Source organism: Juglans regia, chromosome 3 (assembly GCF_001411555.2).
Source record: "Juglans regia cultivar Chandler chromosome 3, Walnut 2.0, whole genome shotgun sequence".
Taxonomy (NCBI): domain Eukaryota; kingdom Viridiplantae; phylum Streptophyta; class Magnoliopsida; order Fagales; family Juglandaceae; genus Juglans; species Juglans regia.
Genome location: NC_049903.1, coordinates 731,297 through 751,388, shown reverse-complemented (window position 1 = coordinate 751,388; position 20,092 = coordinate 731,297). Strand labels below are relative to the sequence as shown.

The following is a 20,092-nucleotide window of genomic DNA, read 5'->3' as shown; positions in this document are numbered from 1 at the left end:
AAAATCGTTACCATACATACTAATATCTAAATGACCACAAAGCTATCAGTTATTGCCTTGAATATATAGATTGGTCTATCCAAAGCATCATCGAAGATTGTCAATATCATCTCAGTCAGTTTATAGATTGAAGATCTTTACATATTTCTTGAAGTGCCAACCATATAGCACATGAGCTTGCTCAAAGAGTCGCTAACTCACTCCGATGCAGTTACTCATGATCACTTTTATACTAGATCCACTATAGATTTGATCTCTCATAGATTTTATTTGTGCATGTATTAACTCTGTATTGGATACTCTTTTTTTCTATCTATATATATCTTGGTTGAAAAATATATATATATATACATATTTATATATATATACATCTAAAGGACCATAATTTAAAATCTTGAGCAATAAAATGTATCTATAAATGACTTCAAAGCAACGGTCGTTGAGATCACTAAAATAGACACGTTTATAGCATAGTCATTGAAATAAACATTAATTAACAGAAATCGCTTATAAAATGGTTGGTATATTACGTATAACAACAATCATGTTAACCATTTCGGACTAGCTATTTGTAGTAACAATTTTTGTTGATCCAGATTCAAAATCTCAGCGAAAGATAGCGTACGTGGAGGCCAGGTTTATAACATTTATTATTTGAGTGACATGAGTTTACTAATGAATAATGTTAAATATAGTCTTAATATGTATAAATTGTTCACATTCTCTTTAAAAATTAGTGAGGTCTAACATTAAATATATTTTTTTTTTCATATGAAATTTTTTTCCAAATAAACTAAAACTATATCTAATATTATTTTTTAAAATTAGACCTGGGTCTATCTTTTTATAAAATCTAGACATTTAATTTTGGACAAAAATGTTTAGAGTCTTAATCATTTTTTAATGCTGATATGATTTGTCGTAAAAAGACAAAGATAAATCGTGTAATCAACATAACTTCAAATCTAGAGGTTATAACATTATTTTTTTTTTTGTTGAATTTATTTTAAATTAATTAATATTGCTTAGATTATAAAACAAAAAGGGTAAACGAAAAGCAAAAAAGGCAAAATGAAAAGAAAGAAAAGGACAAGACGGAGACGTCGAGCCAAATTTTGTGCAAGGACTTTAATGCCCTCGGTGTTGTCACTGTATATGTGACAGCTCAGATGCTTCTCATATCGTATGCTTTTTGTTGAAATTACAGTAGGGTCCTCAGATCTTCGACTGATAGGATTTAAATGCTGTAACTGTAAGCCTGTAAGAGTGGTTGGGGTAAAACTTTAAAGTCAGGATTTAAGAACTGGCTCGAGTCAGGATTTCATCATGTTTAAAGTCTATGTCTTTGACCGACTGTATTTCATCGTCGACCTGAATGTCAAATATACCCTGTTCTACGTTTAAATTCTCCAAACACCACATCACGGTATGTGTTTTTTTTTTTTTTTTTTTAAAAAAACTGCAATAATTATAAAGGAATTATATAAAAATAATCTTATAAAGTTTTATGTAATTTATTAAATCTACTATATAATATAAATAATTTTACAATCTATCGAAACATATAAAATTACGTCAATTTATAAAATTAATTTTTTATAATTTTTTTATGATTAAAATATTTCTTAATGTTTATTTTTTCTTTAAAATCTAATCAGTAGTTAATTAGTTAATTTTACCTACAAAATATATAATAAAAAATTATTCTCATCAATTAATATTTATTATCTCATATCTTATGAAAATTGAAAAGCACATCCACACACTTTAAAAAAATAATTGATGTGAAATGTAAAAGTAAATAATAATTAATGTATAAAATTTCTCATATATATATATATATATATAGAGTAATGATAGAGAGAAGTCACTATAGCAGTACACACTTTACACTCACTGTGTGGTTGCTTCTAGTTGATTGTTTCCAACATTCAATTGGAAAGATGTGTGATCTAGATAACGCCACATCATGTATACAAAATAGATGCTCGTAATAGTAATTTCTATCTATATTTATTCTATATTTAATATACTATAGAGGTAGTGATGGTCAGTTTGTCTTTTCACCAATTCGATTGGCTTTTTCCTTCCAATTCTTTTATTGTCGGTCACCACAAAGCTAATTTATGCGTTGAATGAATGACGGTGTAAAAAATCATGCAAATGAAAAGCATGCTCGATTGCCATTCCAAGATTAGTCCCATGAATATAGGAATCTTTGAATCGTTCGCAATAAATAATGTATTCGATCGGAAATCATGAGCAAATATTATATACACAACGTGCATTTCGCCTAGCTATAATCAAGAAAACAATTGGCCGGCCGGGGGAACTCTCCGCTGATAATTATTTATTTGGGTTAAGTACAAGACTAATAGTCCTATTTTCGTAAAAATATTGAGAGTATATTGTCCGACAAGAAATCTAGTCGAATGGATAAAATATATACAGCCAAAATAAACCTATTAGGTTCAGTCCAAGGGGAGACTCTTAAAGATACTGATCGGGGGCTCCAGACCATACTGATCGAGGCCTAATTCCTGGGAATGACTTTTTCTCCACTTTCAGACTGTTGTGCGATTTTTAGTATTAATAATTGGCACTGTCTGTAGAATCTGATTTACTTTCTAAACTCAAAGTGGTAGAAGGATGATTTTCCGGTGTGCCGCATAATCTCTGAATGATTATTCTTCTCCAGATAAGTATTCTCGCATTCTCACTTATTATTTTTTATGAATGGCGCTGTTATAAAAAATTAGGTGAGTGTACCTCTCATTGCCCAAGTGATTAAGTGCATTGTGTAGTTAAAGTGTTTTCTTTTTATGAACCTGAGGTCGGGAATCCAAATTACCCAACCACTTGAGCTAAAAGCACTTTGCACACTTTAAGTGTACTATGCATTTAAATGCACAATAAATACAGTAAATAAATATGTACACAAACACAGTAGGTAGGTACTGCACTTAAGTACATGGTGCTCATGCACGTTCGAACTACGCATGGCACGCACAGTGCACAACAGGTGCACGTCGTTGTGCACCCGGGAACCTCATGGCAGTTTTTGTCCAACGTAGGGTGGCCCCCACCGTGCGGTCATACTCAGTATTTGGGTTGTGCACAACAGTGCACGGCAGTGTGCACACTGAGGTGCCACGGCCGTGGCACAGCTAGGGAGCTACGCTAGTGGTCACCATACAAACTTTCGATGTCGTATGTCTCCTCAGAGGCGGTCCACAATTGTCTCCCCACAATAGAGACCTTGCTGCAAGGCCACGTGCATGGGACTGCATGTGGCCAATATCTCCTCAGCCCAGTCCCACCACTGTAAGGCAGAGGTGCCGACAGTGAAGTCTGTCTTGGCCTAAGTGCCACCGGCATGCCCCGATGGCACGACAAACAATAGTGGCCTTCGACCATGTACCTCGTGCACACAGCAAGCTCACAACAATCCGCCGTGAGCCTCTTGATCCCGCCGACGATAACCACTTGGACCGTCGGCATCCTTTGCCATCTAAAGGGTGGTCCTCAATCACCACGGCTGACCCCAGTGGCCCCACGGCCATGCACCCAGTGCACCACTGCACTAGACTCCTCGACCAACTGAGCCGCCAGAGCTCATCGGCAGCCAACATGAGGGCCACCGACACCTTTTGAAGATACCATGGTGGTCCCCGACCACCACGACTTACCCATTCATTCCTCTTGGCCATGCACCTAGTGCACGAAATGTGCACTGGACTCCTCAGCTAGCTCACGGCTGAGGTCTCCCCTCGTCCTCTAGAAGAGCTCCACTCCTCAGCCATGCTCCACGGCCGAGGTCTCCCCTTGGCCCGTAACTTCCACGGCCATGGTCTCCACGACCAATACACTCATCGACAAATACACAATCACTGCCACTAATATGCTCCAATACACTATAACGACCAATGATTAGCTTCACAACCTCTGGCTTCTCACCCGAGTCCAATAATCATCGCCATGCATCCATGCCCCTGCCAAAACTCAGACAAACAAAGCTCACGCCGTGGACAACCATTCCTCAGGCACACTCCTCAGCCAACTGAGCTCCCCTTGGCCATGCACTCATCTCGACCTCTGCAACATGTTGCACCCACGCCGTGCACGATCCCCACTAGATCGAGTTCCTTGACCTAAGGTGAGCCACTTCCAGAGCATGTTGCCGGCCACTTGCTCAGTTGCCACTTGCACATCACATGCACGCATCCTAGTCACTTTGCATGCTGCATGCACGTCAGCTATGTTTATTTTTTTTCAAATATATGTATATGAAACGACGCATTTTCACTCAAATGAGTGAAATGACATTGTTTTGGGAATGCAATTTGTAAAAAAAATATAAATGCAAAGGCGCCATGTGGCTTAGCTGTTTTGAATTAGGGTAAAAGACCCCTGACGAGCATATTTCTTATTCTTTCATCGAAAACTTTCCCTCATTCTCAAATTCTCCCTAGTGGTAGCCACCCCCTAACCTCTCTCTCCGATGCGGCGACACCATCTCCTTTCCGATGCGGTGATTCCATCTCCCTTTCCCTCTTGAGCTCTCAGAGCCTATACCTCAGGTCTTTAATCTCCATTTCCTCTCTCTCTCTCTCTCTCTCTCTCTATCACACACAGACACACACACACACACACTCTCTCTCTCTCTCTCTCTCATGGGATAATTGATATTTATTGTTTGGATCTGTATAGTTGATGTTTATTGTTGAATCTGTATTGTTGAGAAATTTGTATGACTCATGGGAACCAATGTTCACACCGATGAACTGACGTCAATAGGTCGAAACTACGCCTACCGGTTTTACCACTCTCTATCAATAGGTTATGGTCAGTTGCTCCTCCATTCTTTCTCTCATCGGTCGGCGTCGATTTTGTCCAAAAATCGCGCCAAATGAGTCGGTTTTCACCCATAATTTACGTGGTCGAGTTCATCTGCCTCCACGTCAGAGTTCATTTCCCGCCATGTCCGAGCTCTATGCTCAGATTTTACGTGGTCGAGTATACCTCCCGCCACACCGAGCTCTGCACTCGCCATTTACACGGTCGAGTTCATCTCCCAAAACGTCCAAGATCCACGCTCTCATCTTAGATGGTCGAGTACACCTCTCGCCTAACTCTGCGCCCGTAAATCTTTATCGCTTAACGCAAGTGAAATAGATAACCAGGAATCCACTTTGGGGATTTTTTTTTTTACAGACCTCGGTGGATCATTTCGATTGCATATTTTATATTTAAAGATTCTCAAGATCCTTTTTTAAACAAATGGCCCTTAAGAATTACGAACAACTGGAAGAGATAAAATATACATTACCTAAAGTAAGCCTACTAGGCCCAGCCCAATAAGAGATGTCTCACCATTAGAAGACAATGGAAGGGAGATGAATGAGAGATAAGGAGAGGACAAGGGAAATAAGGGTGTAGGATAAAGAGATGGGAAGAAAAAATGAGAAAGTGGAGAGAAAAAAAAATGTCAAACACTCAAGGAAAAGACAGTCAATCCTCACCACTCTCTAGGGACAAGTGAAAAGAAGGACACATGAAAATAGGGGCATGCGAAAAGAGGGGCACGTGAAAAGAGGGACAAATAAAAGGAAACAACCATACGATTTCAAGGGCGAACTTGACTTCTTCTTCAGCTTCTTCAACCTCTCGAAAGGGGTTCTGACGAGAACATATTCTCAAGCAAATATATTTGAGATCTCCATTATACAGTAAAAAATAGAAGCTATGAGACACTGTAAAACAAGCTTATTATAGTGGACATTCCCTTCTCAAAATTCCATGAATGTAAGCTTTATGCTGAATCACGTAAATATTTGTACTTTCTTCTCTTTTATATTCTCAGTATTTATTTTCTATTTATTATCATAAACGTATGCATAGCAGCACTGGACCAAGCTGGGGGCTCCAGACCATACCGATCGAGGCCCAAATCGTCATAGCGGATCGATAATGACTATTTCTCAACTTCTAGACTGTTGTGCAATTTTTGACAATAACACCTAACATTGTCTATAACTTGAGTTTAATTATCCATATATATATATATATATAATATATATGGGTGGAAAATATATATTGCGCAATATTCCAATATATTTGACAGCAGTATGATTTGCATGGTTGATTATGTTGTACGTACATCCAGATGTCAAAGATAATCTGAAATAACATAACGTTGTACGTTTATAGCAATTAAAAAAAAGTGTGGTTAATATAATAACAGATCAAAGATAGTTGAGTGTCTCTGGGACCTCCACGACCGGAGTATCCTCCCGGCCAGCATGTCTCACGTGTACATATACCTATTTCCCAGCACCTGCCAGCCCATGTCTAGCTGCCACTCATGACTGCAAGTGCGCATATGGCCCCTTGTTTTGCACGACAAAAAGATACATCATGTTCTAGGTCAGTGGGGTTATATCTAGAGCATTGCTACACAACTTCTACTATACTCCACACTCTATATTTTTTTAAATTTTTTAAATTTTTAATATATTTTTTAATTTTTTTTTGAGTTTATTCTTTTTAAATTATTTCAAATTTTTTATTTATTATTCATATAATAAATATTTAATAAAAGAAAAAAATAATAAAAATTAAAAATAATGTGGAGTGTAGAATGTTAGGAAGTTGTGAAAATTTTTTGTAATATTTATTACAGACAGCCAAAGTGACATCATTTTCTTCTTGTCTGTTGCTTCAATAATTAATTTTAATTACTTCAATATAAAGAAAATTTAGGTCTACGTACGTACATTAGTATAATATATACAAATTTCTTTTATGTTCTTAGTTGAATAAAAAATATTATTTGAGGAATTTCTGAGGAGATGTCAGCAATGAATTATATATTAGCACGTGTCAAGTATCTTATGATTTCATGATCAGTTAGCTTGCTGCTTTTTATTTACAAGTTAGAACACATGATCGGTACTCCTCTCAAACTTGCGCACGTCAGAGACCGATGATCAGAAGTCAGAACCCCTCTGATGCAAAATTATTGCCGACTACTCTATTTGCTCCGGTCTTTCTTTCTGCTCTATATTTTTCATCTCCATTTTTTTTTCTTTCTTCTTCTCCCCTCCTCTTTTCTCCTATTTTGTCTAAACTTTTACTAAATGGGAGAAGCTAGCTAGACCGGCTAGACCGGCTACATGAAGTCAACCCAGCATAAGCCCACACCTGTCCGACAGGCCATGATCACTGGCGGCTTGGCTTCCCCCATTAGTCCATTTGTTGAATATCATGACCCTCCAGTTGTTTATATTCCCACCGACGCATGAGCCTCGCACGTTACGTAAAGATATAAACTGAACTCACACCGCTCCAATATCTTAGATGGATTTACCTTATTTCATTTGATTTCTAAGAAGCAAACTGTATTGATCTCTTTTATTGATGTTTGGCTGCTATACCCTATTCAGAGTAATTGAGAGGATGAGAGATTGGATCTCTTTGTTCGTTCCAATTCCAACAAATGAGTCACAACTATCAATAATTATACAGAATATTGCTTTATAAACAACAATCTCCATGGCGAGCAATTTCTTAACGCGCGCGTTGGTAAAAAAAATAGGGGACCGAACCAACTTGTCAGCTCTATTTTCATTTTCATTTTCATTTTATCTCTCTTAATTTGGTGCCTTGTGATTACTATTGTTGAGTATTTCTAATTAAGATCTCCGACCATTCTTTGATATATATATATATATTTAGAGTAATGTTAAAGATAAATTATTATAGCAGTGTACACTTTGCATTCACTACGTAGTTACTTCTAGTTAATTATTCTTAACATTCATTTGAAAAAATGTGTGGTCTAGATGCTCTTAATAAAATAAATGCTCTTAATAGTAACTTCTATCTATATTTATTCGTATGTTTAATGTTTGCTAACTTTGAGTGTGGGAATTAGTTTTAACTGATTGATGAAGGTTATAAAGAATAGACAGGACATTTTTGTCAATCGAAAAGATCAACAATAATATTTATACTCTTTAGAGAATGGACAACATGTTAGTACGAAAGGAGCCATCGCTTTTGATTGATCTTGTCCCTTGCGAATCAGTGGCAACAATGAACGATCTAGTCATGAGTTTCGTCGGCAGGTGAATTTCTTTCTACATTTTACAAGTGATTACGTTATTCCGATACATATACATAAAACACGTCACGGCCCCTATATATGTATGTATTATCAATTATGTATTGATAAAGAAAATGAGAGAAAAAAGCGAGAGTCTCATATATATGCCATAGATAGTAAAAATGAGGGAGATCGAAGTGAGCGTGAGGCCCGCAGCCATGCACTATTTTTTCCTTTTTTGACGTTGAATTTGCAAACTATCAGCTTAAAATTTACGTTAAAGTCGTCGGTGGGTGAACTAAATTAGGCAGATCCTAATTAAGTTAATAAAAGAATTAAGGGATTAAGATGGTTTTTTTTTTTTCTTTTTTTAAAAGAAAGCAGCATTGTCACTGATCAGTGATCTATCTCTCTCTCTCTCTTTTTTTATGGGATGTCACTGGTCTTTCTTAATCTTCACCTAATATTCCTATGTTAGTCAAGAAGAAAGAGATAATACACTCATCCGCATTGCTAATATTCATTGAAGAAACTTAAATCTCAAATTGTAAATCATTACCTTTCACACATCGCAGTGAAATCACATTCCTCAGCACCTTATATTAATTATTTATCTAACACTCCTCCATATATAAGTTATACTAATTTACACATGATATAAATTATATGAAGCTTTCATTTTTGCCGGTTTTTCTCTTTGTCTAAATAGAATAAACATTAAGGGCTTTTAAGGTTCATTTTTTCCCGAATATTTTTGTATTTTAAAGCCAAAGGGGAATCCGGCTGCTATGTCCACTAAATAAAGCATATTTTGGTTGGTGGCAGAGCAATTAATTAGTACCTCCAAATGTTTTAATTGTAGCAAGTCTAGACATTTTGCCGATAAATTTATCAAAAAAATCTAATAAATTTAAAAATAATTTTAATTAGTTAAACATTAATGATAATGATCAAGAAGATTTGTTTCGTCTCTTAAAAACAAAATCATATGCATCATTTGACATTAATGAATTCAGTTAAAGTGATTTCGAGTATCTGACATCATTTGACATATATATTTGGATCTTAGGACTACCGTAAGGTGTTTATTTGAAAAAACTTGGGGATTTTACCTCAAGAACTTCATTCAATATTTGCCACATGCAAATTTATTAATTTAGGTAAAATTAATAATTGGTGGGCCTGAAGGCCCATAGCACACAAAATGGAAACGATATCCTATCCACCATGTCTCAGCTAGCTTAAAAAACAAAAATATTTTCAGTTTGATCGCTCAAGTACTTGTCATGTGGAATGTTTGCGGTTTGTGTACAAGTTCAGAAGGACGCCACACCTTATAATTTACATCCATTTTCACGCCTAGTTGTAACTTAATTCCCAAGGTTGTCAGAGAGAGTCAGAGTTAGGCCCTATATATATATATATATGCTGTGTTGGCTTTTGTAGTACTAAAAGAAATAACATTCGATCTGTCAAGTACTTTATAAAATAAGAATATATGCCTATTTTCGTTCTTTAATTCTCTACACGCACATATGAAATACCATTTTTTGTCGTCGACATTGTTGATCTCTAAATTTAAAAGAAATATTTTCATGCATATAATTAATAACATGTGTGTGTGTACTTCCTGCCTGCCTGCAATTGGGTCTCTTGTCCAAAACTTCCAAGAGAACTTCCAAAGAAAATCATGCATATCTGAATACACATCCCCTCCAATCCCTTATTTATTAATGGGTTATGCTACTCATCATTCTATATCATACACCATACGTATTTTTTATTTTTTTTTTATTTTTTTATAAACTAATTAAATTGTTCTACTTATCATCCATACACCATATATTTGTTATTGAAAAAAGGAAAAAAAAAATAAAAGAAATGTAGTGTGTGGGATGCTAATTAAAGTAGAATTATATTCTTGACTAATATGCTGCACTATGAAGAGTAACATCTTTCTAGCTAGTTTCATGTTACTCTTTACCCTTTTATATATATATATATATATGTGTTCATGGAACATTAAGTAATGAAGGTTCGTGATAGTGAATTATTGTCATGCATGGGATTTCCTTTTAGCACTATCTGTACAAATTTCCCACCAAACTCGAGAAGTGACAAAGGGCCCAGAACAAGCAGCACGACGCAGCTAACACCAAACACAGTAACACATGCACATTATATAACTCATGATCATCCTAAAAAAAACTCGTTTTTTTTTTTTTCCCTCAGAGTCATTATAATTTCCTACAGTAGTCTTACATTGGCAAGGGCAGAGAGCCAAAGTGGCTTACCATCTGCACTCCTTTTGAGCTGTTTGGAGGTCTTCGCTTTGGATACTTTTTGCCAACTTTTTTACATTAATGATATTGCCTAATCATTCATGTTATGATTGTTAACCAGGTAAGGCCCCAAAAACGGATGCTAGCAATGCCAATCATTTCTAACCTTTCTATTTTCTTTAACCTGATCGTACTTGTCGTCTCTTTAATATAATTCCCTTTTGCTTATTAATTATGCATTTCAAGGTGTTATCACTTCTGGTAATTATGTAATATTTCTAGTCAATTATATATTAAATCTCTAATTTGGCAGAAGGTCCATCACTTTCTTCAACCAGTCACTTTTACTCTTCCAAGTGTCTTCTATTCTTTACCCACTACTACTCCATCCAATATTTAGTATTTTCTCACATATTAAGTATGTGATTCCAGTTTCTAAGCTTAAAACATACATTTACAGACTGATAAAACCACTTCACCAAACGAGCATGGAATTCTGTGATCCCGGCGACTTATAATTAAGAAGGATCTGTTCTTCCTTAATCTTTGTTCCAACATTAATTCTTCGAATGCTAATTGAATATATATATATATATTTGGAGGTTGAGAAAAAACCACTTGTGGAAGTATATATCTGAGTAGCTAGTCGAGAGTTCCTTTATTGCTTTAGTACGAGAGCAGTAGGGACGGAAGCTTGTGGATGGAATTAGTTTGATCGAGTGCTACGATTTGGATTTTATTTTTTATTTTTTAAAGAGGCCGGCACCTCAATCCTTTATTGAGAAACTCTTACTTATGACGGAGGAAAACTTATTACACCAATAAAACATATACCAAACAAGGAAATAAATGAAGAAGCCGATCCCAAAAAGCCACTTAAATTTTAATGATAGGAAGATCAATCTTGTTTAAACGAATCATTTCTTTCTCTAAATTGATGCTCAATTTAAAAACGAATCCCATGTAGACTAATTAACAAACCATCCCAATAGTCCCATAAGTACCAAGCCGTGCACCTTCTTTGACAGGTTAACCAATTAACCACCAAGCTAGAATCGCATTCTATTGCCACCTGTGAGAAACCCATCTCCTTGCAAATACCAACACCAACGACTCGTAATTCTGCTTCATTATTAGTACCATACCCAAAATGAGAAGAGAAGGGTCCGGGGTAGAATTGCTGAATGAATTTAAATGCTGTGGCAACTACCCGAGCCATACAAGAAGTACTCTCTCTATGGGATCGAAAGACCAACCAGCTGTTGATTCATGATTAATTAGGACTTGATCTAAAAATGTTGATCAAATTCCTTTTATGTAGGTAAAAATATAACTGCATATATATGGAAATGTCATCGTAACCTGACAAGACAATGATGTAGCTAGGCACCAGCTACCAATCCAATAATCATTATTCTCTATTTTTCAAGCCCTGTGCTGTCCTCCATTCCTGCAGACTGCAAGAAAACAAACGATTTCTTGGTCTTCAATTAACAACCAGTTCAAAATGACGGTGCAACGTTCGGCCTCTGAAAGATGCACAACATCTTAATTAAACGTACACGTGATGGCTAGGTTGGTCAGTCGATTCGATGCCACTGCCAGCTCTGCGATTAGTTCTTCTAAATGATTCATTCATTTGATTCTTCAAACCATATATATATTATATATGTAACAACTTTCAAGGAGACCCGTTTCGGCCATGACAAGAAAGAATTACGTACCAAAACAGAGTCGATCAGATAAAAGTTTCCACGGTCAAGTAGTTATAGTTGAGGTTACCAACTCGATGTTGATCCTAGATCTTAATGTACGTACCTTTGCTATAATTGAGCTTAAGTCCAAGTCTTTCGTATTGTCAAGATCAAAGGATAAACTATGTGCTGATTCTTCTTGGTTTTCTAAAGCTATATATTGAGGCAGAAGATACAGTGATCGTAAGGGAATATTGTCATTGAGATAGTCTGTCGCTGCCCTGCAAGACCATAGCACGTTGCCTAGCTGGACCGATTAAGTTGAAACTATGGCTATCCCTATCTTGAGAAACTCCTGTCCTTCTACCAATGACGTCGATGGGGGCATGAACTCAAGTGTGATAAGTATGCACCAAAACCCATTCATCTGGGATCGGTCTTTTAATCCCATTCCTTATTATTAACACCTATAAATTATAATGTCGGTGACCACTTATGATCAGTTTGTGCATTTTTTTTAAAAAAAGTTATATTATTTACAAGAACGTGACTAAACTCATGTATTATAATCATTAAAAAAAGTCAAAATCGATCAATATATTAATCAATAAACTTTTTACTTTTTCCTACATATGTCGGCAAGCACGACAGAGTTGGTCGAGACAGGAAGTAAGAAATGGCTTGTAAAATATAAAGCCCAACTCCACAACTGACGAGAAAGTAGGCGCTTTAGCCTCTAGCTCACGTAGTTGGGCTGGGCTGGGCTGGGCTGGGCTGAAATCGTAGTTAGTCGGAATGGAGTGTGATCCTATAAAGTTTCGGTAGGTTATAAATGAACCCATAGAAGTTTCCTCTATCATGCCTCATTCTCTAATGAAAACTCGAGAGAATTAACAAAACTTATGCCAAGAGTTTCATGGCATATAGTCCTGTTCTTCAAATGAAAAATTTAGATTCGAAACTCTCACTGCCTTGTATAAAAAAATAAAAACAAAACTTATCACCAAAATATATTTTTTTTAAAAATGAAGAATTAATGAATATAGGAAATCCAGTCCATGCAATAAAATTATCCGACGTTTTAAAACCGGAACGGGCAATGATGATGATCGATAAAAGCTTGGACAGAAAAACAAATCAAATCTTGATAGTCAACTGATGATCAAGATGCTTGTTACCACGCACCACAGGAATATACTTCGTCCCCGAAAAAGGGGAAAAAAAAAAGTGGCGTTGCTGCTAACCATTCATGAGAGCATCTTCCTCTCTCAGTTTATTGGAAACCTTACCGTGAAGAATTGCACAATGCTGTGGTTGTTCCAGTTAAGGACAGTATGGTCTCAAAAGGACTTGGTTGCAAATTTCAGTTATGCAAACAAATTACGTCAGCGAATGGACATTATTATTGCAAATTTGTTGCGATCGAGATAAAATTAGAAGGAAAAAAGAAAGCCCATCAAGAACAGAACAGTCAAATGGAAAGAAAGTAAAGATACAGAAGAAAATGATCTTGATCTTACAGTCCACTAATATTTTCATAGTTAAAATGATCACACAGCAGTTCAAGATAAAAATTTGAGGCTGCATTCCTTACTAATTCCTAATCCTAGCTTGGCATTTTTCAACATTTTATATCTATATTTGTTACAGAGTAATTACTCAAATTAATCAGAGTCTTGTCACTTCAGCCTCCAAGCCTCCTAGATACACCTGAAATGAAATTAAGACACCAAGTGGCAAAACTCAGATATGAAAGACAAAAATCATATCAGCAATGAAAGGAAGGAAAAAGTAAAGAAAATGCAAGTCTACCTACGATTCTATTCCCCAGAAGCAGAGACATTGATATCAGGAGATGGCCTCTGATCTGAGGTTGACTCTGATCTATTCCAACCAGCACTATCCAGTGTGCCATTTGGGTTTTTCAGTTTATCATCACTCCTGCAGTTATCTGCTTTTGCATTGTTCTGCCCCTGTAACTGTATAGGGCCAAAAATGGTCTGGTCATCAGGTTTTGCTAATTGTGAAGGCCCCGCAGCTGTCACCATGTCTGAATCAGCGCTTGAGATTGGGAACGGCATGGTTTGTTCTCGATGGTGCTTCCTTTTATGTGCCTTATAACCGTTTGGCGTGAAGCTTCCAAGAACAAGCTGCAAATCAAAAACACCAAATATAGTTTTCACTTCATACTAATAAAACTAGTTCAATGCTTTTTGTCTTTCTGGTATATGTGTCAGAAATACGTTGTCATAACATCATGATGTAAATTCAGGTCAGCGTGCATGGTGAAAACATTTTCCAGCAGTGACAAAACATGGTTGAGGCTCTATATTTTGCTCACGCACCCTAGGAGGAAGAGGCACATTGACTCTGATTGAGTGCCATAATTGATGCTGCATATTGCACAGCGCCAGGATCTAGATTCTCAATTTCTTAGTTTATTCTCATGAATAAATTTTGATAATCCCAGTATAGTTGCAACCATATTTGGAGGAAATGCTTCATTCACAAAATAAAGTAATCCCAAAGCTACTAAACAGATATTGATACAATATTATGTCTGTAATTCTCATATTGTAGTAAGAAAAATGCTCAACAAATAAGAAACGTATGCATCGATTAAGCAATTAAAAGAAAGGCCTCACTTGGATGGGGCCAGCAGCCATTAGCAAACCAGCAATGCCACCACCTATTACGCGACCGTCAGGACCAGCCAATGAGACGCTTAATCCACCAGTCCGACCTCTTGTACCACCGTTATCAGTGACTGTGAATGATCCAGATAAAGACAATATCTCAAAGCGGCCCTACAAGAATTTTTTTTAATTAGATATATAGTGGATGCGAAAAGTTAATTCCGTCATGCATATATCTATAAGCAGTATAAAATCATCAGAAAAAGCATAAGGCAGCAACCATAAATTATATGGTTTACAGACAGAAAAGGCAGGTCTATTATCCAGGATTATTTTGAAATAGGCCTATATCAAGTCTTCTACACGGTTTTACTGGACATATTGGTTCCATTACACATTTCTGCAGGCTTCATCAGGCAGAATGGAAATCAACTCCAGAAAAAAAAACACAACCTCCTGATATTTTGCATGGCATAACCTATATAAATGCATTGTTTCTTTCAAGCTGAATAAAAGAGGAGAAAACTACACCGACCAGAAAACTTGCAGTTTTTCAAATTTACAGAACGCGATATTAATCATAAAATTCCTCTGTGCAGACAAAGTTTATTCTTTGCCCACCATAAAGTTTACTGTATTCAGATTGTAAGATGGGTGCAACCACATCTGCCAACCAACTTTCTTCCCAGCACTAAACTTTTTATCTTTTTATTTTCTATTTTCTTTTCTTCCTGTTGGATGTTTGGGCAATGATCTTTCCATTTGAAACTTGATCAAATCGTGTTCAGAAGGCTTGAAAATTATTAAGGTAGACAGATCTAGAAGTATCTTGCCTAAAATAAATTTGATAATACATGCCTTGAGTGTGTTTACTTGCAAGTTTGGGGATTCTGGTAAAAGTCTTAAGCACTATGGAAGTAGATAGGAAAGGTTACCCAGATCATATTCCTCCTCGCAGGAAGGAGCAATAACACCTCACTGCCCCAACCACTCTTACAAAGAGAACACCCTCCTACCTTCTTATTGAAATTATAACTATTAGGAGGTTTGACTATGCTTGCCCAAAATTACAATATGAAAAATTCAATGACAATGCAAGAGAAAAATGACAATAATTTGACTGAAAAAGTACAATTTTGAGAACATGCCTCGTATGTCAAGATTCCACCAGAAGAACCAGGTTGGCGAATTGTAACATTGGAAACAGCTCCATTGGCAGTGAGAACGCATATTCCTCGAGGTCCCTTTTGAGTAAAGGAAATAATTTTTTCTGCAACATCCTGCAAGAAAAACAAGAATCTCAATCAGGATTGGCGCAAAGACCCTCAAGAATTTCATGTGGGTTTGGGCCACATTGTGTATATATATATATCATCTTCGACACATTACCTCCCCAGTATTAACAGTCACCACGTGCGGTATGAAGTCCCCTCCTGCCGTGTTCGCAAACAACTCACCTACGTAGATCAACGTCCAGATTTAATATAAGTTAAGCTGACAATATGTTAAAAGCAACATGCCTATATATAAGCTCCATACGGCATAACTAGTATATATATCTTCATCTATGGTGTTTATTTGACAGAAACAAAAACCCTAATTTCTAATTGAATTAATTTTCCAATTGGTAAATAAGACAATGAAATGAAATGGATCAACATTCCTTAAATTTAGGAATTTCTTGCCTAAACTTTAAAGTTTATAGATGTCCTTACAAAATTTTTAGACGGTCTTAAATATTTAAAAAAAAAATAACCCAAATTTAAAGTTCAAAATGTGAGCTAGAGAGACGTAATATACGTCCTTGTAAATTTTTTACATTAAATGTTTAAAATTTATTCCATCCATGCGTTAATTTTATACTCTATAGTTTGAACAAAAGCTCAAGCAACCCAAATACGTCATAATAGCTTAGAAATGACTAATTAGATGAAAATAGAATTAAAAAAATAAAAGAACAAAATCTTGTTGTGGTGGGTAAATCCATCTTTGTTGACCAACATAGGAAAGGTGCAAAGTCCATGCCACCAACCACAAAATTTAAATAAATCTTTCTTTCTTTTCCTACATTTTCTCAGCAACCAAACAGTAACAATACTGGCCTCTCAATCACCTGAAAACCAGCTGTACTTTTCTTGAACTCACCTAAAGAAGCAAGAAGCTGCCAGTTGCCAGAGCCAGGAGGCCTGCCTCGTCCCCTTTTGGAAGAGAACGGAGAAGGAGGAGTGGGAGAAGAAGGCGAAAAAGCAAAGCCTGGCGATGGTGGCACTGTGTACGACTGCCTCAGGTTCCCATCTGTGTCGTACTTTCTTGGCCTCCCTCTCTTCTTTTTCCCAAGAAACTCAGCGCTCCCTGGTGTCATACTAGTTGCTGTTGTAATCGTGGTTGTTGCGGTATTCGGGGCTATCGTTATGCCAAGGCTCGTGTCTACGGCCGTGTTCACCACAACCTGAGGTGGCGCCACGTTGCTCAACGGAGCTGGGGGTGAGTCGGTGTCCGAGTTGCCGAGTGGCCCAGAAACCGTGCTCTCCTTCTCATCCATGAATAAAATACGTTTGAACAAGACAGAGAAGCGGATGTACAACCAGGAAGGTTTTGTTTTTCGATTCTAGAAGAGGAAACGAGGAAGATGAAGAAGAAGTTTGAACAAAGAGGCTGTATTCAAATGGCGCCAGAAGTAGCGAATGGAAGAAGGGCTGCTAGCTGTAGCTTCTTTTTTTTTTTTTTCTTTTCTTTTAAACTTTGCTCGCAGATTTCATAAAAACTTCCCACCATTAATGGTTGGAAGGCAAGGCAGGAAAATGACTCGGAACAAAACTGGCCGGAAAGGTATTTTCTACTTTTGTTTTTTATTTTTGGACTTTATATTAATATAATGGGCAGAATTACCGGAATACCTACCTAAGTTTATTTTCTTATTTTTTGAGCTGCTCCCATAATTCTAAGTTCCACGGAAGAAATAAAGATATATAAATTATATTTATAATATTTATTGAGTATTTAAATATTATTTAATAAACTTATCAAACAATTATAAATATGGTATAATCCATTTAAAGGTGTCTTATATGTATTGTTTTAAGCTATTAATATGTATTGAAATCAGTAAGAGAAAATTATTCGTGATCAAGCACCGAAATGGTAATCGATGATGAAGGACAATAGTGTAATTGTGAGGGAGTTCCTCTCTTGGGCGTCGTGTATAGGAAGGGATGAGCGGAGTGATTATAAAAGCAGGCTTTATGGAAGTCTCCAAAACAGGATTTAAATATCGGGTCAAACTAAACCGGTGCTTTGCTGTAAAAAGCCTTATAATAATGCTTTTTTTTTTTTTATTATTCTATTTTTAGCAACAAAATAAAGCTAGCATAGCCTTCATTTTCGTTTGATTGTTGAGTTAAATTCAATTTATTTTAAATTAATTATTAATAAAATTAATTAATTTTTTATTTTTTTATAAAAAAAAATTAAATTCATTGTAACTTACTTAAATATTTTAATTTAAAAAATTAAACACATCTCAACCTAAAAATGTTAAACTCATCTTAATAAAATTTATAAAATATTATTATTTACAACTCAACTAAACATCCAAACGTAACTCAAACCTAAAACCTAAATCTAATATTTATTTATTTATTCATTTATTTATTTTTGTTGAGAGGAATATTTTGTTTTTGGTGAATGTAGTATGTTGTATTTCCAAAGTGACGTTGTGATCATCGCAACAATTGAAGTTTTTACTAAACCATATACCATTTAATGCTATTTAATATCAGATCTATTTTTCTCTAAATTTAAACGTCCAATCTTTTCGATATTAAGAAGAATATTACAACTGTTGACATTTTTCTTTTTGACAAGTAATTGTTTACAAGAACTTGTAGTTTATTTTTTTAATTTCATAATAACATATAAAGAACATTTATATTATCTTTAATATATATAATATTATTCCGCAGCACATACGTGTTATCCATACGTTAGAGTTTATGTATAATTCAATTGGTATATGAGATTTAATTTGATCATAACTATTGGTACAATAATATATTTTTCCATATATGTAGTTAGTGAAACAACATTTTCTTGATAAATAATAAATATCGTCTTGTTCCATTCCTTGTACTAAAGAATAAAAAACAGGGTGCCCGTTTGATTTTTTTCTCGTTTCTTTTTTAGCCTCGTGTGTTTAAATATATATATATATATATATATATTTTTTTTTTTTTTAAAAAAAGGAAGGCATGCAGAAATTCCAATTCCAACTCTGCAAAAAGCATGTGTCGATAAGAACGTTGACGAGACCGTTGACTAAACTAAGCTAGGGAGTTATTATAACCTATTATTGGCCCTGACCGTCTGTTCGATTGCTCCTTCAGTGCTGATTTAACGGTAATGATCTAAGGCGTGGAATATGGAGATCATTATTATACAATATATATATATATATTTTATCATTTGAAATATAATTTGATGAAATATGACTTATTTTCTGACGAGAATTTTGTATATAACGAGTAATTATCAAATATAATGAAGCTCGTTAGGCTGAGAACCCGTTACATGAAACCGAAATCGTAGCCTTTTTTTGTTTGATTTTTAATTACTCGTTATATATAATCATATGATTTTAACGGTCAACACGTGTTTCCATTCATATCGATGAGGTTTGCTTTGTTCAAAGTTCAAACTATGTAATTGATTCTGTGACATGCAACCTGTTTTTGGCTGAAATATATATAATCTTTCATTTTTGGCAGGTTCATTGATTTAAAAGGGTCGATGGTATAATTAATGAAACTATAGCAATTAAATCATATAACAAAATGATAGTGAAATTAACAGAAAACAATGCTATTTTTCGTTTTGTATCTAATTATCATGTATAGTCATGCAACATATTTCAAATCGCTTCATCTGCCAATCATATGATATGTATTTAAAATGGAACATCCTGCAAGTGTTCATAACCAATGCGGATAAACAGAGTGAGAGTGCAGTTTTTTTGTTATCAAATATTCAACTCGCTTAAATTCTCGATGAGTAGCCACAGCTAAAAGCTGTTTACAATTTTTTTTCTTTTTTTTTAAATATACTGTCAGTTTATAAATTTATTTTTATATAATTTTTTTATATATATAACAATTATCCACAAATAAATATAAATAAAGAATGATCCTTCCAATTTGACCACATGGCGGTGACTTTTTTTTTTTTTGTTCAATTTGACAAGTTTGAGAGGTGATATGAGAATTTTATATTTTATTTTAATGTTTAAAATATTATATTTTAATATTATTATTATTTTAAGATTTGAAAAAGTTAAATTAGGATTTGAAAAAATTGAATTATTTATTATATTATATAAAA

At 35.2% G+C, this 20,092-nt stretch overlaps 1 protein-coding gene across 2 annotated transcripts; it reads right to left on the bottom strand.

Moving 5' to 3' along the window:
• Positions 1–13,561: 13,561 nt before the first annotated feature.
• Positions 13,562–17,557, bottom strand: LOC108984771 (AT-hook motif nuclear-localized protein 1-like). 2 transcript variants are annotated; one of them, XM_018956821.2, is made up of 6 exons: positions 16,865–17,557; positions 16,109–16,176; positions 15,868–15,999; positions 14,729–14,890; positions 13,896–14,233; positions 13,562–13,793 (listed from the first exon to the last, which is right to left on the bottom strand). In XM_018956821.2, exons 1-5 carry the CDS (start codon positions 17,259–17,261, stop codon positions 13,904–13,906), a joined length of 1,089 nt encoding a protein of 362 aa, XP_018812366.1. In that variant the 5' UTR covers positions 17,262–17,557; the 3' UTR covers positions 13,562–13,793; positions 13,896–13,903. The 2 variants fall into 2 exon arrangements, with proteins under 2 accessions (XP_018812366.1, XP_018812367.1); XM_018956822.2 differs by having other exon boundaries at positions 13,900–14,233; positions 16,865–17,535.
• Positions 17,558–20,092: the final 2,535 nt, after the last annotated feature.